This window comes from Heptranchias perlo, chromosome 1 (genome assembly GCF_035084215.1).
Source record: "Heptranchias perlo isolate sHepPer1 chromosome 1, sHepPer1.hap1, whole genome shotgun sequence".
Lineage (NCBI taxonomy): Eukaryota > Metazoa > Chordata > Chondrichthyes > Hexanchiformes > Hexanchidae > Heptranchias > Heptranchias perlo.
In genome coordinates, this window is record NC_090325.1 from 41560394 (window position 1) to 41582469 (window position 22076).

The following is a 22076-nucleotide window of genomic DNA, read 5'->3' on the forward strand; positions in this document are numbered from 1 at the left end:
GTATATAGTAGGGTACTGTAAGGGTATTCTGTTCTATGAAATAGTCTGCTCATTGCAATATTACCTTCTGACACATAGGTTCAAGCACACGTGGACAAGATGATACGGTTTGTAGAAGATAGAATTTAATTGTTAGTAACATAAGGTAAGGATTGATAGGAAGAATAATGTCACCTCAAAAGATTTCCAACTTTTTGCGTTGTACATGCATCGGAGGCAGGGACAGCGCACATGCCCTTGGGAGAAATTTCCTCCTCCCCATAATAAAAATGGTTCCTTCTCTTGTGGTAACCATTTTTGCCTTTGTTTTTATTATTGGTTATTGCTGCTCTTAACTTTCCTTTCTTAAGCTCCAAAAATTCCATCCAACACGCTTCTTCCTCCTTGAACTATATTGAAATCAAGGCTCATTGCATCATCTCTGACTTTAGTTTACTCCTTCCCAGCACCTCACAACTATGTAACTTTTTACTTCCTTCAGACATCCAAGGGTGATTAAAGAGATGGCTCTGTGAGCCTCTTGCCCGTATCTTCAATAGTTCAATAGAGTCAGGGATAGTTCCCTCAGACTGGAAGCTAGCTCATGTAGTTCCTATTTCCAAAAAAAATGGGACAATATCAGCCAACTTCCATTATTGGGAAGATGCTAAAAAGGATCATAAGAGATGCCCTTTATGATCACTGGGAAAGTGAAGGGGCCATTAGAAATTCACAACACAGCTTCCAAATAAATAGGTTGTGTCATACAAATTTGATGGAGGCTGTTTGTGGAAGTCACTAGGGTGGTGGATGAGGGAAATCCAGTAGACATTGTCTACCTGGACTTTCTGAAAACCTTTGATAAAGGCACCTCACATTAGGTTACTTCACAAGATAGAATCTTATGGTATCAGTAGGTGGTATCAGTAGAAATTTGAAATGCTGGACTAGGAATTGGCATCAGTCCCGCAGCCAAAAAGTTGTAGTTAATGGATTTGGTTCAGCCTAGACACACATTACTAGTGGTGCCCCCAGGGATCAGTCCTAGGCCTGCTCCTGCTCACTGTTTTTATTAATGACTTCGAAAGTGGTGTGTGGTCAGTAAGTTTGCAGATGACACCAAAATTTGTGCAAAGGTTAAGACAGTAGAGAAGTGCAATCAAATGTAAAAAAAATGTAGATGTGCGAGAGGATTGGGCCACACCATGGCAAATGGTGTTTAATTTAGATAAATGTTGTGTCATGCAAGTTGGTAGGGCCAGCACAGAATGCACGTATCGTTTGCAGGGAACATTACTGAAAGAAATTGAGAGAGAAAAATATCTAGGTGTTATTGTGCACAGATCACTGAAGGTTCATGACCAATGTAGAGACACTCCAGCTAAAGCTAACAGAATATTGGGTTGTATTAATAGAACCATTCAGTATAAATCAAAGAACACCATTTCGACACCATACAGGTCACTGGTCAGACCGCACCTGGAGTACTGTGTTCAGTTTTGGTCCCTCCACATTGTGGGTGATATATCTTGAAAAAATCCAGAGGAGAACTATAAGAATGATTCCTAGCTTAAAGAACCACAGCTCCACAGACAGGCTCATGGATCTTGGTCTATTTACTTTAGAGCTGCATAGATTTAGAGGTGACCTGATGGAGGTCTATAAAACAGCGGATGGCGGATAGCGTGCCTATTGATAGACTATTTAAGTTTAACAAATTGGGGAGGACCAGGGGATATGAGTTTAAATGATGTAAGAGTGGGAATAGACTTGATGTTAAGCGGTTCTTCTTTTTCCAGAGAGTAGTGAGCCTCTGGAATGCATTGCTGGCTAGTTTGGTGGGTACTGACTCTCTAAGCCTTCAAGAGGGAGCTAGATCAGTTCTTGACTGGAGCAGAGATCACATCATACAGAAGGTAAGTGTCTTTATAGATAACACTTGGTCCATGTGATCTCCTGGACTGGCTTCGATCATCTGAAGGGGTTGGAGAGGAATTTTCCAGAGTATTTTACTCTTATTTGTCCTGGGTTTTTTTCTCAGTTTTTTTGCCTCTCCCAGGGGATTACATGGCTGCCGACGGTGGAGGGGAGGGGTGGGGTGCGGGGGTCGGGGGGGGGGGGTGGTGATACTCCGGACATCATGGTCTGGGGCAGGCTTGATGGACTAGCTGGTCTTTTCCTGCCCATCATTTTCGTGTGTTCATATCTACAATCTACAGACTTTTAAAACCCGATCCTAGTGCCACCAAACTATTGGAGATATTGATTCTTCTCTCCTATTCTTTTCAACCTCGGTCATGTCTTACCCTATGGGGCTTGACCCTCCACCTAGACTCTTCAATTAAAAGAGAAACACACACTTTGGTCAGCCACCCTTTCAGCCCCTTTAGAAATAGGTGCAGGTCACAGGAACGTATAGGATCTGAAAACACCATTGCTGGTCCCAATAATTTGTACCTGAAATGCCAAAAACAAGTAAAATAGGAATGGCATTGTATATAAATTCTGAATTACTGCAACAAAATTCCAGATGAATCACAAGATTCACAAGAATGCTAATCAACCCATCTTAGCTTACCCACTGCAGCATCCAATTATTTCTTAAATGATTCCACCCCCAGTACTCTGCCTGGAAGTCCATTCAATATGTTGATCACTCTTTGTGTGAAGAACTTCCTTATATAAATCCTGAATTTGACTTTTAGTCATTTGAACCTGCGTCCCTCCCCCCACCCCCCACTTCTCCTATTGTCATAATTTTTAAACTAATTTTAAAGTAATTTTTAAAATTTTCCTTTTCTATACCACTTGCTATCTTATGTACATCATCTCTTGGAGAACTCCTTTTAATACTGAAAAGCCTAAGGGGTAAAAACGGTTGTAAAATGGGCACAACATGGTTCAATTTGGGGGACCAACGTCCTGCGCCCCAAAGATGCCTGAAAGACATCAAGGCAGCATTCAACCAAGTGCGGCACCGAGCCATAGCAAAACTGAAGTCAATGAGAATCAGGGAAGAAACTCTTCAGTGGCTGGAGTCATACCTGACACAAAATAAGATTGTTGGAAGCTAATCATGTCAGCCCCAGGACATTCCTGCAGAAGTTCATCAGAGCAGCGTCCTGGGCCCGACTATCTTCAGCTATTTCGTCAATGATCTTCCCTTCATCATAAGGTCAAAAGTGGGGCTATTCGCTGATGATTGTATAGTGTTCCGATCCAGTCACAAGACCTGAACAACATCCAGGCTTGGGCCGATAAGTGACAAATAACATTCATGCCACATAGGATGCACTGCAGCAACTCGCCAAGGCTTCTTCGACAGCACTTCCCCAACCCGCGACCTCTACCACCTAGAAGGACAAGAGCAGCAGGTACATGGGAACAACACCACCTGCACGTTCCCCTCCAAGTCACACACCATCCTGACTTGGAAATATATCGCCGTTCCTTCATCGTCGCTGGGTCAAAATCCTGGAACTCCCTTCCTAGCAGCACTGTGGGAGCACCTTCACCACAAGGACTACAGCAGTTCAAGAAGGCGGCTCACCACCACCTTCTCAAGGGCAATTAGGGATGGGCAATAAATGCCGGCCTCGCCAGCGACGCCCACATCCCATGAACGAATAAAAAAAATGACCATCTCCAACAAGAGAGCGCCTGACCACTTCCCCTTGACATTCAAGGATATTACCATAAATGAATTCCCCGTCATCAACATCCTGGAGGTCACCACTGACCAGAAACTCAACTGGACCGGCCACATAAATGCTGTGACTACTAGAGCAGGTCAGAGGCTGGGTATTCTGCAACAAGTGGCTCGCCTCATGACTCCTCAAAGCCTCCACCATCTACAAGGCACAATGTGATGAAAAACTCTTCACGTCCGCTTAATCGGCAGCCTATCTACCACTTTAAACATCCACTCCCTCCACCACCAGCGCACTGTGGCTGCAGTGTGTACTATCCAAAGGATGCCAAGGCTTCATCGACGGCAACTCCCATCCCGTGACCTCCACCACCTAGAAGGACAAGGGCAATATGTGCCTGGGAGCACCACCACTTCCAAGTTCCCCTCCAATGTCACACACCATCCTGACTTGGAAATATATCGCCCTTCTTTCATCATCACTGGGTCAAAATCCTGGGACTCTCTACCTAAGAGCATTATTGGAGCACCTTCACCACCTACAGCGGTTCAAAAGGAATGCCCACTACCCACTTCTCAAGGGCAACTGGAGATTGACAATAACTCCAGGCCTTGCTAGTGCCACCACGAGAATTAATAATAAAATTTAAAAAACAGCTTCCCTGGACAACTGGCAATTCAGTAAAGTTACATGTATTTCAAAATCCATTGACTCTTCTAAAACTTTTTGGCATTCAAGTAAGGGATTACATTAAGATGACATTTTAAAAGGTCTCCAAATACATGCACAACAGTTTGAAAAAGAAATTTCAATTCGAGAGCATAGGAAATTTTTATAAAATATGGAAAGAAATGAGGGGAGGGGAGGACACAACCACATTAACATAAACATCATGGCCTGAAACTTTCTGGGTCCCCAATGTGGCCGTGTAAGTGTGGTGGAGCATGACTCATGTCAACTGAAATTGGAGGAGGCTGACCTCAAATTCTGGGATCAGCTTATTTAAATAATGCTGATGGCACAAAGGCAGGAGTGCCGCCTGACGGGGACACAGAATATTCCGTATGAGGATAGACTAACTTCCATATTTAAAGGATGCCATGCAGTTAAATGGCTGAGCAGGCTCTTGGAAGAGGGAACTGAATGGCTGGAGCTAAAGATGGGAAAATGCAAGCTTCTATCTTCTGTATAATGCAGAAAGCCTAGAGGAGTATAGAAAGTGCAGGGGTGAAATTAAAAAGGAAATGCTACTGGCCCAAATTAGAGAAAGGAGGGGTACAATAGTTGGACTACCAGAGAAAACGCTATCACCTGCAGTAACACGGATCGTGTGGAAGGGTGTGGCTGCGGCTATGAGCGGGATCTCCATAACCACAAGGAACCCCTTGCAGTATGGGAAAACGTTTAATGACCTCACTAGGTCAGCAAACGTACCAGTGCTTTCAGATGAATAATAGGACAGATAACTGAAACACAGAGAAACTCAATGGAAAGGGATGAAGATCTCGGGGGTCCTGTCATGAAGAAGAGTGGGGGGCTTGCAGAGCATCAGACACATGGAGGTTGAAGGTGGGGGGGGGGCTCAACTCATTGCGGGGCAGCCTGGAGAAAAGAGCAGCTGCAGGAACATCTGCTAATCTTTCCCTAATTCATGAGAAATCCAGGCGAGTCCGTCAATTCAATGGGGAGGCATTGAACGAAGGACTCCAGGTCTTTGCAGGTAATCTGGAGAGGTCAATGTCAACCAGATCACAACGTATACAGGGCAGCAATTGAGGAAATAAATGGTGGAAATTATTAGAAATCTATTTTTTTAAATGTTAAAACTTTTATCATTCTTGGTAGTCCCCTGGATGACAAAGAGCATACATGGGTAAGATAAGACAAAAAAGGGAAGCTTATGTCAGACACCAAGAGCTCAATAATGCAGAAAGCCGAGAGGAGTATAGAAAGTGCATGGGTGAAATTAAAAAGGAAATTAGGAAAACAAAGAGAGGGCATGAAAAAATATTGGCAAGTAAAATTAAGGAAAACCCAAAAATGTTTTATAAATACATAAAGAGTAAAAGGATAACTAAGGAAAGAGTAGGGCCTATTACAGACCAAAAAAGTAACCTATGTGTGGAGGCAGAAGATATGGATATGGTTCTTAATGAATATTTTGCATCTGTCTTCACAAAAGAGAGGGACAATGCAGAGATTGTAATTAAGGAGGAGGATTGTGAAATATTGGATGGGATAAACAGTGAGAGAGGAAATATTAAGGAGATTAGCATCTTTGAAAGTAAATAAATTGCCAGGCCCAGATGAAATGTATCCCAGGCTGTTAAGAGAAGAAAGGGAGGAAATAACGGAGGCTCTGACCATCATTTTCCAATCCTCCCTGGCTACAGGCATGGTGCCAGAGGATTGGAGGACTGCTAATGTTGTACTGTTGTTTAAAAAGGGAGAAAGAGATAGACCAAGTAATTATAGGCCAGTCAGTCTAACCTCGGTGGTGGGCAAATTATTGGAATTGATTCTGAGGGACAGCATAAATCGTCATTTAGAAAGGCATGGGTTAATCAAGGACAGTCTGCATGGATTTGTTAAGGGAAGGTCGTGTCTGACTAACTTGAATGAATTTTTTAAGGAAGTAACAAGGAGGATCGATGAGGGTAACGCGTTTGATGTGGTGTACATGGATTTTAACAAGGCTTTTGACAAGGTCCCACATGATAGACTGGTCAAAAAAGTAAAAGCCTATGGAATCCAAGGGAAAGTGGCTAATTAATCCAAAATTGGCTCAGTGGCAGGAAGCAAAGGGTAATGGTTGATGGGTGTTTTTGTGACTGGAAGGCTGTTTCCACTGGGGTCCCGCGGCGCTCAGTAATGGCCCCTTGCTTTTTGTGGTATATATTACTGATTTAGACTTGATTGTGGGGGGCTTGATCAAGAAGTTTGCAGATGATACAAAAATTGGCCGTGCGGTTGATAGTAAGGAGGAAAGCTGTAGACCGCAGGAAGATATCAATGGACTAGTCAGGTGGGCAGAAAAGTGGCAAATAGAATTCAATCCAGAGAAGTGCATTTGGAGAGGGCAGAAAGGCAAGGGAGTACACAATAAATGGGAGGATACTGAGAGGTGTAGAGGAACAAAGGGACCTTGGAGTGGATGTCCACAGATCCCTGAAGGTAGTAGGACAGATGGATAAGGTGGTTAAAAAGGCATACAGGATACTTTCCTTTATTAGCTGAGGCATGGAATATAAGAACAGGGAGGTTATGCTAGAACTGTATAAAACTTTGGTTGGGCCACAGCTTGAGTATTGCATACAGTTCTGGTCACCATATTACAGGAAAGATGTGATTGCACTAGAGAGGGCACAGAGGAGATTTACAAGGATGTTGCAAGGGCTAGAGAACTTCAGCTATGAGAAAAGATTGGATAGGCTGGGGTTGTTTTCTTTGGAACAAAGGAGGCTGAGGGGAGATTTAATTGAGGTATATAGAATTATGATGGGACTAGATAGAGTGGATAGGGAGGACCTATTTCCCTTAGCAGAGGGGTCAGTGACCAGGGGGCATAGATTTAAAGTAATTGGTAGAAGGATTAGAGGGGAGCTGAGAAGAATTTTTTTTCACCCAGATTGGGGTCTGGAACTCACTGCCTGAAAGGGTGGTAGAGGCAGAAACCCTCAACTCATTTAAAAAGTACTTGGATGACCACTTGAAGTGCTGTAACCTACAGGGCTACGGACCAAGTGCTGGAAAGTGCGATTAAGCTGACTAGCTCTTTTTCAGCCGGCATGGACACGATGGCCGAATGGTCTCCTTTTGGGCCGTAACTTTCTATGATTCTATGAACATAAGGGAAAGATTTCCTCTATTCGTGTTTGCAGCAAAATCATAAACATGTTTTTCAAACCCCAGGTTACCACTTTGCTACACACAGATAATCTTCATCCATCGTGTCAAGTTAGCTGAGTTAGTAACACTCTCCTCTGAGTTACAGGTCATGCATTCAAGCCTCACTAAGAACTTGAGCCCATAATCCAGGCAGCCACTTCAATACAATACTCATGGGGGTGCTGCATTGTTAGAATTGCTGAATTTCGGATTGAAATAGTGAACCAGGGCTCAATCTGTCTACACAGTTTGAGGCAAAAGATCCGATAATAAGTGTACTCAGCATGGATTTCAAAAGGGAAGGTCATACTTGACCAACCATATTGAATTCTTTGAAGAAGTAACAGAAAGAGTAGACAAGGGTAATGTAGTAGATGTAATATATTTGGATTTTCAAAAGGCCTTCAATAAGAACCGCATAGTAGATTCATGACTAAGGTCAGAGCATGTGGAGTCAGGGGACAAGTAGCAAGCTGGCTACAAAACAGAAAACAGAGTAGGGTTAAGGGTAGTTACTCAGACTGACAAAAGGTGGGAAGTGGTGTTCCACAGTGATCGGCACTGGGACCAGTGTTGTTTACAATTTACAATAATGATTTGGACTTGGGAATCAGAAGTACAATTTCAAAATTTACAGACGTCACCAAAATTGGGGGGCATAGTTAATATTGCAGAAGAATGCGACAAAATATAACAAGACATTAATAAACTTGCAAAATGGATGTGTAATTGGCAAATTAATTTCAATATAGATAAGTGTGAGGTGGTGAATTTTGGTAGGAAGAAAAAAGAGGCCAAATACTGCTTGGATAATAAGATAATAAGATAATAATCTCCACATCATGGATAATAAGAGTCTAAATGGGGTAGAGGAGCAAAGGGATCTCAGGGTACAGATACACAAATCACATAAAGAAGTGACACAGGTAAATTAGACCAAAGTAAACCAAGCACTAGGGCTCATTTCTAGAGGGATAGAATTGAAAAGCAGAGAAATTATGTTAAACTTGCATAGAACGTTGGTTAGGCCACACTTGGAGTATTGTACATAGTTCTGGTCTCTGTATTATAAAAGGGATATAGAGACACTGGAGAAGGTGCAAAAAAGATTCACAAGGATGATACCAGAACTGAGAGGATGTATTTATCAGGAAAGGCTGAACAGCCTGGGGCTCTTTTCTTAGAAAAGAGCCGGCTGAGGGGTGACCTGATAGAGGTCTTTAAGATTATGAAAGGGTTTGATAGGATACACGTGGATAAAATGTTTCCACTTGTGGGGGAGTCCAAAATGAGAGGTCATGTATATAAGATAGCACTAATAAATCCAATAGGGAATTCACAAGAAACTTGTTTACCCAAAGAATGGTAAGAATGTGGAACATGCCACCACAAAGAGTAGTTGAGGCAAATAACACAAATGCATTTAAGGGGAAGCTAGATAAGCACATGAGGAAGAAAGAAATAGAAGGATATTCTGATAGGGTTAGATGAAGAGGAGTGGGAGGAGGCTTGTGTTGGGCATAAATGGCGGCACAGACCAGTTGGGCCAAATGGCCTGTTTCTCAGCTGTGGACTCTATGTAATTCTATGTAACAATTTGAAGAAGAGCAGTGAGTTCTCCAGTCCTGACCAACATTCTTCCCTGAACCAACACCATCAAAAACAGATTATCCGATCATTCATTTCAATTACTGTTTGCAGGACCTTGCTGTACATAAATAGGTTGCTGTTAATTCATTGGTTGTAAAGTACGTTGGGATGTCCTGATGACATGATAAGCCACCAAATAAATACCTATAGGCAACACAATTGCTTAGAAAAGATACTGCATGACTTTATGTTCGTTCATAGACTCATAGAATGGATACAGCAGAGAAGGAGACCATTCAGCCCATTGAGCCCATGCCGGCTCTTTGCAAGAGCATACAGTTAGTCCCATTGCCCCGCTCTTTCCCCATAGCCCTGCAAATTTTTTCTCTTCAAGTATTTATCCAATTCCTTTTTGAAAGCCACGATTGAATCTGCTTCCACCACCCTTTCAGGCAGCGCATTCCAAATCATTACTCGCTGCGTAACAAAGTTTTTCCTCATGTCACCTTTGGTTGTTTTGCAAATCAGTGTCCTTTAGTTCTTGACCCTACCGCCAATGGGAACAGTTTCTCTTTATTTACTTTATCTAAACCCTTCATGATTTTGAACACTTCTATCAAATCTCCTCTAAGGAGAATAACCCCAGCTTCTCCAGTCTATCTACGTAACTGAAGTCCCTCATCCCTTGAACGATTCTAGTAAATATTTTCTGCACCTCTCTAAGGCCTTCACAGCTGTGGACGAACCAGTGTTTTATAAAGGTTCAACATAACTCCTTGCTTTTGTATTCTCTACCTCTATTTATAAAGCCCAGGATCCCGTATGCTTTTTCAACCACTTTCTCAACCTGTCCTGCCACCTTCAAAGATTTGTGCACATATACCCCAGGTCTGCATCCCCTTTAGAATCGTTATGAGGCATTTGTGTGAATGAAAGGCACAATTTGGCTATATTAATGTGTTTTCTTGTTCATAATGGATGTCAAAAAATATCAGAATTAAGTCCAAACTAATGATTAGCCAATGCCATATTTTATTTTTACCTGTCCCATGAAGTCAGTGAAGAAGAGCATAGTTGAGAGAAATGCTGTCCATCCTATGAGGTGACTAACACATAGATAACGGTAATGAGAAGGCATACTGAACAGAGCTTTAATCAGGGACTTTAGGGTTATACGCTTCTGTACCTGGAAACAAATAAAAAATATCAGTGCAGCTAAATCCACTTTCACCAATACATATATTGTGGAGAGGTTCTAGTGATGTTACTGAAATACAAAAAGATTTTATGGAGATGGAAACCATATGTGTGATACAAATAGAAAATTGATACTTTCCTATCTTCATGTGTGATCACCTGTTCCATGGTGTAAGTAATCATTTCTTGAGTATAAAAACTCAATGATCTGATGTGACTGCTAGGGCAAACAGAATTTTTTTGGTATCAAAAAGGTATTTTCAGAGAGTCTTCTCTTCTTTGAAGTCTTCCATGATATCTAAAAATAATTACTGGTATCCTTGCTTACTCCCCAAATACATGAACAAGTTGATTTTTTTAAAAACAAAATGCAATGTGTGTATATATATACACACACTGTCAACGATGTCATTTTCAACTCTATGTATATACATATCTATAGTTGACTTGTTTATAGATACATGAATTGGTCCCATCATGGAAAACATGCCAATATGAAGAAACCTTTAAATTGATTTAGAAGACAATAATCCTTGGATAAACTAAAAAAATCTTCCCTGCTTGCAGCACCAGTAAAGTTTAATTTTAAAATAAAATTCACAATAAAGCATAATTACCTTTTCGTTTGGTGGTTTATTGCAAGCAATTTGCGAACTGTCTTCCAATTCTTCCACCACTGAAAAAGATCTTGGCTTATAAAAATTTGAATCATGGTGCCCGTTTGCAGGACTCGCAATGGTTCCATAGCCAGAAGTATTATTTTCCAACAAATTTGATTTCTGAGGATCTACTTCTTGACCAAATGGAATTTCCGGAATGCTGCACAGGTGTATTATTAGAACTATGGTGAAAATAGTTGTTGCAAAAACGTAAATAACCTGATATTCAGATCCTAAAATCCTTCCCAGAATAGTGTGGTTCCATTCTATGGCACCAGCTAGGTAGCCTAGAGCACCTCCAAGGCCTACACAAAAAGAAGGCAGAGACATTAAAATTTATAGAAATGAAGCAATTTGTATCAAAGTAACTTACTACTGTAAAACCCATCACTGTCACCATCAGTATCTGCTTCCAATTAAGTTAGTGATAAGTTTCCTTCCCTCATTTTTTTTTAAAACAATAGATGCTGATGATATATTAGGAAACAAGCTTGGGGAGCTTTCTTTTAATTTGTTCATGGGATGTGGGCATCGTTGGCAAGGCCAGCATTTATTGTCCATCCCAAATTGCCCTTGAGAAGGTGGTGGTGAGCCGCCTTCGTGAACCGCTGCAGTCCGTGTGGTGACGGTTCTCCCACAGTGCTGTTAGGAAGGGAGTACCAGGATTTTGACCCAGCGACCATGAAGGAACGGCGATATATTTCCAAGTCGGTATATTGTGTGACTTGGAGGGGAACGTGCAGGTGGTGTTGTTCCCATGTGCCTGCTGCCTTTGTCCTTCTAGATGGTAGAGGTCGCAAGTTTGGGAGGTGCTGTCGAAGAAGTCTTGGATAGTTGCTGCAGTGCATCATGTAGATGGTACACACTGCAGCCACGGTGCACCAGTGGTGAAGGGAGTGAATGTTTAGGGTGGTGGATGGGATGCCAATCAAATGGACTGCTTTGTCCTGGATGGTGTCGAGCTTCTTGAGTGTTGTTGGAGCTGCACTCATCCAGGCAAGTGGAGAGTATTCCATCACACTCCTGACTTGTGCCTTGTAGATGGTGGAAAGGCTTTGGGGAGTCAGGAGGTCAGTCACTCGCCGCAGAATACCCAGCCTCTGACCTGCTCTTGTAGCCACAGTATTTATGTGGCTGGTCCAGTTAAGGTTCTGGACAATGGTGACACTCAGGATGTTGATGGTGGGGGGATTCGGCAACGGTAATGCCGTTGAATATCAAGGGGAGGTGGTTAGACTCTCTCTTGTTGGAGATGGTCATTGGCCTAGAAATTGTCTGGCACGAATGTTACTTGCCACTTATCAGCCCAAGCCTGGATATTGTCCAGGTCTTGCTGCATGCGGGCACGGACAGCTTCATTACCTGAGCGGTTGCGAATGGAACTGAACACTGTGCAATCATCAGCGAACATCCCCATTTCTGACCTTATGATGGAGGGAAGGTCTTGATGAAGCAGCAGAAGATGGTTGGGCCTAGGACACTGCCCTGAGGAACTCCTGCAGCAATAGAAACATAGAAAATAGGAGCAGGAATAGCCATTTGGCCCATACGAGACTTCTCTGCCATTCAATGGGACCATGGCTGACCCTCTATCTCAATACCATATTCCGGTCTCTCCCCATACCCCTTGATGTCTTTTGTGTCTAGAAATCCTTCTAGCCCCTTCTCAAATATATTCAGTGACTTGGCCTCCACAGCCTTCTGTGGTAGAGAATTCCACAGGTTCACCACCCTCTGAATGAAGAAATTTCTCCTCATCTCAGTCCTGAATGTACCACCCCGTATACTGAAACTGTGACCCCTGGTTCTGGACCCCCCAGCCAGAAGAAACATCCTCTCTGCATCCAGTCTGTCTAGCCCTGTTAGAATTTTATGTGTTTCAATGAGATCCGCTCTCATTCTTCTAAACTCGAGTGAATACAGGCCAAGTCGACCCAATCTCTCCTCATATGACAGTCCTGCCATCCCAGGACCAGTCTGGTGAACCTTCGCTGCACTCCCTCTATGGCAAGAATATCCTTTCTTAGATAAGGAGACCAAAACTGCACATAATACTCCAGGTGTCGTCTCATCAAGGCCCTGTATAACTGCAGTAAGATATCCCTGCTCCTGTACTCATATCCTCTTGCAATGAAGGCCAACATACCATCTGCCTTCCTAACTGCTTGCTTCACCTGCATGTTTGCTTTCAGTGACTGGTGTACAAGGACACCCAGGTCCCTTTGTACATCAACATTTCCTAATCTATCACCATTTAAATAATACTCTGCCTTTCTGTTTTTCCTTCCGAAGTGGATAACTTCACATTTATCCACACTATACTGTATCTGCCATGTATTTGCCCACTCACTCAATTTGTCTAAATCGCCATGAAGGCTCTTTGCATCCTCCTCACAACTCACGATCCCACCTAGTTTTGTGTCATCAGCAAACTTGGAAATATTACATTTGGTTCCCTCATCCAAATCATTGATATATATTGTGAATAGCTGGGGCCCAAGCACTGATCCCCGCGGTACCCCACTAGTCACCGCCTGCCACCCCGAAAAGGACCCATTTATTCCTACTCTCTATTTCGTGTCTGTTAACCAATTTTCAATCCATGCCAGTATATTACCCCCAATCCCATTTGCTTTAATTTTGCACACTAACCTCTTATGTGGGACTTTATCAAAGGCCTTCTGAAAATCCAAATACACCACATCCACTGTTTCTCCCTCATCTATTCTACCAGTTACATCCTCAAAAAACTCCAGTAGGTTTGTCAAACATGATTTCCCTTTCATAAATCCATGTTGACTTTGTCTAATCCCGTTGATATTTTCTAAGTGTCTTGTTATCACATCCTTTATAATAGACTTTAGCATTTTCCCTACTGCTGACATTAGGCTAACTGGTCTGTAGTTCCCTGTTTTTTCTCTCTCTCCTTTTTTAAATAGTGGGGTTACATTTGCCACCCTCCAATCTACAGGAACTGTTCCATAATCTATAGAATTTTAGAAGATGACAACTAATGCATCCACTATTTCCATGGCTACCTCTTTTAGTACTCCGGGAGGCTTTCAGTCCCATTAATTTCTCCAGCACTATTTTTTTTACTAATACTAATTTCCTTTAATTCCTCCTTCTCACTGGTCCCTTGGTTCTCTAGCATTTCTGGGAAGTTATTTGTGTCCTCTTCCGTGAAGACAGTACCAAAGTATTTGTTTAATTGCTCTGCCATTTCCTTGTTCCCCATTATAAATTCTCCCGTTTCTGACTGTATGGGACCTACATTTGTCTTCACTAATCTTTTTTTTTACATACTTGTAGAAGTTTTAACAGTCCACTTTTATGTTCCTTGCAAGTTTACTCTCATACTCTATTTTCCCCTCTTAATCAATCTCTTGTTTTTTTTTGCTGAATTCTAAACTGCTCCCAATCCTCAGGCTTGCTACTTTTTCTGGCAACTTTATACGACTCCCCTTTGGATCTAATGCTATCCTTAATTTCTTTTGTTAGCCACGCTTGGGCCGCTTTTCATTTTGTGATTTTGCACCAGAAAGGAATGTATAATTGTTGCAATTCATGCATTCATTCCTTAAATGTTAGCCATTGCCTATCCACCGTCATGCCTTTTAACGAAGCTCCCCAATGTATCATAGCCAATTCACTCCTCATACCTTCGTAGTTTCCTTTGTTTAGATTTAGGACCCTAGTTTCGGATTGGATTACTTCACTTTCCATCTTAATGAAGAATTCTATCACGTTATTCTATCCTGGGCATCAAGGGGTATGGGGAGAGAGCGGGAATATGGTATTGAGATAGAGGATCAGCCATGATCATACTGAATGGCAAAGCAGGCTCGAAGGGCCGAATGGCCTACTCCTGCTCCTATTTTCTATGTTTCTATGAGAACAAGGATACACAGAAGCTGATCCTATCCAACAGGTACAATGTACTTACTAACTGTGAGGATAAGGACAGCCAGAATGCTGACCATGGCACCTTGGAGCAGGAAGCTATCCATAGGGCTGGGAGGAGGAGGAGAAACGTGGTGTGGTAATTGTAGGGGATTCAGTAATTAGGGGGACAGATAGCATCCTTCGTAAGGAGGATCAAAAGCCCCACATGATATTGCCTACCTGGTACCAGGGTGAGGGACATCCCGAACCGGCTTGAAAGGATATTGGAGAGGGAGGTGGAGGTTCCAGTCATTGTGGTCAATGTTGGTACCAACAATATAGGAAAGAGTAGGCTGGACGTCGTGTTCAGAGAGTACCAGGAGCTAGGAGCTAAATTAAAAAACAGGACCTCAAGGGTTATAATCTATGGATTATTACCCGAGCCACGTGCAAATTGGCGTAGGGATAAACAGATTATGGACGTGAACAAGTGGCTGAAGGAGTGGTTTGGGAAAGAGGGGTTCCATTTCATTGGACACTGACACCAATACTGGGACAGGAAGGAACTGTACCGTTGGGATGGGCTCCACGTGAACCGGGCTGGGAACAGGGTCCTAGTGGAAAGGATAAATAGGGCGGTCACATAGACTTTAAACTAATAAATGGGGGTGGGGGGAGGGCTCAGGTGGAAAAGGTAGTATAAATAATAATTCTAAAACAAACGAAAAGTAAGAGAGTAGAGTAATAGTCAGAAATTATGCTTTAAGCACTACAGGTAAATGGAAAACTAAAAGATGTAAAGTAATTAAATCAGGAGAGAGGAATAAGTAATGTGTGAGAAAAACAACTTTAGAGCAGAAGGACAAGTTAGGGTGTGTGGCTCAAACAAGCATTCTTTGTACAAATGCACAGAGTATAAGGAACAAATTGAATGAATTGCAGGCACTAATTCAACTTAGAGGGTATGTCATGTTAGCCATTCCTAAGACATGGCTGCAAGGTGGTCAGGACTGGGAACTGAATATACCAGATTATAAGGTCTATAGGAAGGATAGGGAAACTGGTAAATGGGAAGGAGTAGCCTTAGTGATTAAGGATGAAATTACTTCAATGATAAGAGAGGATATAACGAGAGGTAAGCAAGCAGTGGAGACTTTATGGGTAGAATTAAGAAATAGAAAAGGATTAAGACTATTGAGGGGGTTGTGTACAGGTCCCCTGGTAGCAGCTGTGAAGTAGCAAAATGTATAAATGCAGAGATTAGACAAGCATGTAGCAAAGGCAGAGTAGTTTTAATGGGGGATTTTAACTTTCATATTGATTGAATAAGCAGATGAGCTCATGTCAGAAAGGTAGCGAGTTTCTTGATTATGTTCAGGACAGCTTTCTGCAACAACATATCCTCAAACCAACAAAGGGGCAGGCCATATTAGATTTAATAATGAATAATGAGCTAGATTTAGTTAACAGCCTAACGGTGCGTGAACATTTACCCAATAGCGATCATAATATGATTGAGTTCAAAGTTTGAAAAGGAGAAACCCATAACAGCTACTAAGATTCTAAATTTAGGTAAGGCCATCTTTAATGGAATGAGACAGAGACGGTCCATAGTAAAGTGGGCAAATCTGTTAATTGGTAAAACGACAGAAGATCAGTGAGAGGTGTACAAAAAAGAATTTAACGTGATACAGAACCAGTTTATACCCCTAAGGGGCAACAGCTCTTCTTGCCAAAAAGAACAGCCATGGATGACAAGAGAGGTAAGGGACAACATAAAACTAAAAGAAAAAGTATACAAAAATGCAAAAAATAGCACAGATCCTGGTGACAGAGAGAGATACAAAGAACAGCAAAGGGTGACAAAACAGATAATCAGAGCTACAAAAAGGGAGTATGAAAATAAACTTGCAAGGGATATCAAAATCAACACAAACAAAATTACAATTATATTAGGAAAAAGGTGGTCAAGCGCACTGTAGGCCCCTTAAAAAACTGAATATGGGGATATTGTAAATGAAAATAAGAAAATGGCAGACATGTTAAATAATGACTTTGTGTCAGTGTTTACAGTAGAGGAAGAGGATAGCATGCCGGACATCCCAAGGAAACTAATTTTGAATCAGGGATGGGGACTCACCATAATTAAGGAAATTAGGAATAAGGAAATTAACAGTAACGAAGAAAATTATGGCACTTAAGAGTGACAAATCCCCAGGACCAGATAGTTTACATCCCAGGGTTTAAAAGAAGTAGGTAAGAATGTTGCAGAAGCCCTAACTATAATCTTCCAAAGTTCTCTCAATTCAGGAATCGTTCCTTTAGATTGGAAAATTGCACATGTCACTCCGCTATTTAAGAAAGGTGAGAGAGGGAAACCAGGAAATTATAGAACAGTTATCCTAACATCTGTTGTTGGGAAATTACTAGATTAAGGATAGAGAGACTGAACGCCGTGAAAATTTTGAGCTGATCAGAGTCAGCATGGATTTGCCATGCCTGACGAACCCGATTGAATTTTTTTGAAGATGTGACTAAAGTTGTGGTCAGGGGAATGTCTATGGGAATTGTTTATATGGACTTCCAGAAGGCATTCGGTAATGTCCCTCATAAGAGACAGCTACAGTTGAAGCTCATGGAATTGAGGGCAAATTATTGATCTGGTTGGGAAATTGGCTAAGCAGCAAGAGACAGAAAGTAGGGATAATGGGTAGGTACTCAAATTGGCAGAATGTGACAAGTGGTGTCCCCAGGGATCTGTGTTGGGGCCTCAACTATTCACTGTATTTATTAACGACTTAGATAATGGGATAGAGAGCCACATATCCAAGTTTGCCAATGACACAAAGATAGGCAGCACTGTAAGCAGTGTAGATGGAAGCATAAAATTACAGAGAAATATTAACAGATTAAGTAAATGGGCAAAACTGTGGCAAATTTGATCTCAATATGAGCAAGTGTGAGGTCATCCGCATTGGACCCAAAAAGGATAGATCAGAGTACTTTCTAAATGATGAAAAGCTCGAAAGAGTGGAGGTCCAAAGAGACTTAGGGGTCAATGTACATAGATCATTAAAATATCATGGACAGGTACAGAAAATAATCAAAAAGGCTAATGGAATGCTAGCCTTTATATCTAGAGGACTAGAATACAAGGCGATAGAAGTTAGGCTACAGCTATACAAAACCCTGGTTAGACCAGACCTGGAGTACTGCTTTCAGTTCTGGGCACAGCACCCCTTAGGAAGGATATATTGGCCTTGGAGGGAGTGCAGCATAGATTTACCAGAATGATACCGGGACTCGAAGGGTTAAATTACGAGGAGAGATTACACAAACTAGGGTTGTAGTCCCTGGAATTTAGAAGCTTAAGGGGTGATTTGATTGAAGTTTTCAAGATATTAAGAGGAACTGATAGGGTAGATAGAGAGAAACTATTTCCGCTGGTTGGGGAGTCTAGGACTAGGGAACATAGCCTAAAAATTAGAGCCAGGACTTGCAGGTGTGGAGTTAGGAAATACTTCTACACGTAAAGGGTGGTAGAAGTTTGGAACTCTCTTCCACAAATGGCTGTTGCTGCTAGCTCAATTGTTAATTTTAAATCTGAGATTGATAGATTTTTGTTAACCAAAGATATTAAGGGATATGGGCCTAAGGTAGGTATATGGAGTTAGGTCACAGGTCAGCGATGAACTCACTGAATGGCAGAACAAGTTCGAGGGGCTACATGGCCTACTTCTGTTCCTATATTCCTATCTTGCTATTAATATTACATTGTCCTCTAGTTCTGCAATCACAGCTTATCCATTTCATCCTGTTAAGCATTTTTTTCATTTTCTCTCCAATTGTTTCCATTTCTCTTCTCAAGCCTCTGGTTCAGCGCTGGGGTATGCTTCTATTGGCACCAATTACTTGTCAGTGGCCATTACTCAAGTCTGGGACGTGACAGTGAGTTCTGGCTGGCTACTTCCCTGGCACACTTCAAAAGTTGGCTGTGAAGCACTTTGAAGTTGTAAAAGGCACTATATAAATTCAAGTTCTTTCTGTCTTTCTTTACTTAATTGTTGGGGTATCACAGATACCCCTGTTCTTGTCCAAGGTCCACACAAACGGTTGGATAAAGACCAGCAGTGGGAACATTGGCTGATTTTCCACTCCCTAACTTTGAAGTCCTACTGTCAATGAAGGAAAGAAAAGAAAGAAAAGAAAAAAGAGAAAGGAAGAAGCCAATGAAGTACCTCTGAAGTGTAGTTACTGTTGTAATGTAAGAAACGTGGCAGCCAATTTGCACACAGCAAGATCCCACAAACAGCAATGTAATAATGACCAGATAATCTGTATTTTAGTGATGCTGGTTGAGGGAAAAATCTTGGCCAGGACATCGGGGAGAACTCACCTACTCTTCTTTGAAATAATGCCATGGGATCTTTTACATCCACCTGAGAGGGTGGTTTAATGTCTCATCCAAAAGACAGCACCTTCCACAGTGCAGCATTCCCTTAGTACTGCACTGGAGTGTCAGCCTAGACTTTGTGTTCAAGTCTCTGGAGTGGGATTTGAACCCGCAACCTTCTAACTCAGAGGCAAGAGTGCTACCCACTGAACCGCAGCAAAGCAAATTTACTATCACGCCAGCTAACTCTGAGAACAGCTAATTCAACACAGACTGGGGATTAAACCTAGGATCTTCCTGCTTCAGCTATCCATTGGATAAACTTGGTGGGCATTGGGAGAGTTCATTCAGCATTTAAAAAACTTGTACCATGTTGCTTGTCAATCTTTATTCTTCTAGTGAGAATACAGAACATTTTTTTCCTCCCTTTCTTTGTCGATTTTGTTTTTGTGTTTATTACAGTGAAGGAATGTGTTAGAGAATGGGAAATGTTGCAACATTGGTCGCCAAGTGAAAGCATCAACCGCTTCCAAGTCGGTTGAAGAATAATGCTCCCATGACTCTACTCTTGTAACAAGCCTTAACCCCACATTATGATATAAAGACATTTAAGATAGAAAGGGGGCAGATAATCAAACTTAGAGAGGATAAAACCCCTGGTCCAGATGGATTGCATCCGCAAATTTTAAAAGAAGTTAGGGGAGAGATAGCAAGGGCACTATTACATATATATAATAATTCATTAGAAAAGAGAATAGTGCCAGAGGACTGGCGGACAACTAACGTGATTCCTATATTTAAAAAGGGAAATAGAACCAGTTCAGGGAATTATAAACTCATTAGTTTAACATCGGTGGTGGGAAAGATAATAGAATTCTTACCCAAAGATGTAACAGAAAAACATCTAGAAATCAAAAATATAATAAAGAATAGTCAGCATGGATTTCAAAAGGGAAGTTCATGCTTAACCAACCTTATTGAATTCTTTGAAGAAGTAACAGAAAGGGTAGACAAGAGTAGTGTAATAGATGTAATATATTTGGATTTTCAAAAGGCCTTCGATAAAGTGAACTCCTGACTAAGGTTATAGCATGTGGAGTCAGGGGACAAGTTGCAGAATGGATAGCAAGCTGGCTACAAAACAGAAAACAAAGAGTAGGGTTTAAAAGTAATTACTCAGACTGGCAAAAGATGGGAAGTGGTGTTCCTCAAGGATCGGTGCTGGGATCACTGTTGTTCACCATTTGCATAAACGATTTGGACTCGAGAATCGGAAGTGCAATTTCAAAATTTGCAGATGACACCAAATTGGGGGTATAGATAATACTGAGGAAGACTGCGATACACTAGATGTGAGGTACGACATTTTGATAGGAAGAATAAGGGGGCCACATACTGCTTGGATAATAAGAGTCTAAATGAGGCAGAGGAGCAGAGGGATCTGGGGGTACAGATACACGAATCACTAAAAGTAGCAATGCAGCTTAATAGGGCCTTTAAAAAGGCAATCAAAGCACTGGGGTTCATTTCTAGAGGGACAGAATTGAAAAGCAGAGACTTTACGTTAAACTTGTATGGACCTAGGTTAGACTACGCTTGGAGTACTTTGAACAGTTCTGGTCTCTATTATAAAAGGGATATAGAGTCACTGGAGAAGGTGCAAAAAAGATTTACTAGGATGATAACAGAACTGAGAAGTTATAACTATCAGGTATGGGTGGTGCCAGAGGACTGGAGAATTGCAAATGTTACACCCTTGTACAAAAAAGGGTGTAAGGATAAACCCAGCAAATATAGGCCAGTCAGTTTAACCTCAGTGGTGGGGAATTTTTTAGAAACGATAATCAGGGACGAAGGAGAAAGCCTCCGAAAGCTTGTGATTTTCAAATAAAACTGTTGGACTATAATCTGGTGTTGTCAGATTCCTTACATCTACCTGATTCGACATTGAATTCACCCACTATAATTTACACTTCATTCTCAGTCCTTGCGCTATTTATTTCTCGATCATGTCACTCCGCTTTTTAAGAAAGGAGAGAGCGGGAAACTGGGGAATTATAGACCAGTTAACCTAACATCTGTTGTGGGGAAATTGTTGGAGTCTATAATTAAGGATAGGGTGACTGAACACCTCGAGAATTTTCAGTTAATCAGAGAGAGCCAGCATGGATTTGTGAAAAGTACGTCGTGCCTGACAAACCTGATTGAATTTTTTGAAGAGGTGACTAAAGTAGTGGACAGGGGAATGTCAATGGATGTTATTTATATGGACTTCCAGAAGGCATTTGATAAGGTCCCACATAAGAGACTGTTAGCCAAGATAGAAGCCCATGAAATCGAGGGAAAAGTATGGACTTGGTTAGGAAATTGGCTGAGCGAAAGGCGACAGAGAGTAGGGATAATGGGTAAGTACTCACATTAGCAGGATGTGACTAGTGGAGTCCTGCAGGGATCTGTCTTGGGGCCTCAATTATTCACAATATTTATTAACGACTTAGATGAAGGCATAGAAAGTCTCATATCTAAGTTTGCCGATGACACAAAGATTGGTGGCATTGTAAGCAGTGTAGATGAAAACATAAAATTACAAAGGGCTATTGATAGATTAGGTGAATGGGCAAAACTGTGGCAAATGGAATTCAATGTAGACAAATGTGAGGTCATCCACGTTGGATCAAAAAAGGAGAGAGCAGGGTACTTTCTAAATGGTAAAAAGTTAAAAACAGTGGATGTCCAAAGGGACTTAGGGGTTCAGGTACATAAATCATTGAAGTGTCATGAACAGGTGCAGAAAATAATCAATAAAGTTAATGGAATGCTGGCCTTTATATCTAG

At 41.6% G+C, this 22076-nt stretch overlaps 1 protein-coding gene across 1 annotated transcript in view; it reads right to left on the reverse strand.

Moving 5' to 3' along the window:
• The window catches only part of slc45a2 (solute carrier family 45 member 2), an 89598-nt gene that overhangs the window by 62041 nt on the left and 5481 nt on the right, over nt 1-22076 (reverse strand). Inside the window, exons 3-4 of the mRNA XM_067990784.1 lie at nt 10922-11268; nt 10150-10293 (exon numbers count right to left, since the gene is read on the reverse strand). Of these exons, the coding sequence (XP_067846885.1) occupies nt 10150-10293; nt 10922-11268 (491 nt within the window). The remainder of the gene's footprint in view (nt 1-10149; nt 10294-10921; nt 11269-22076) is intronic.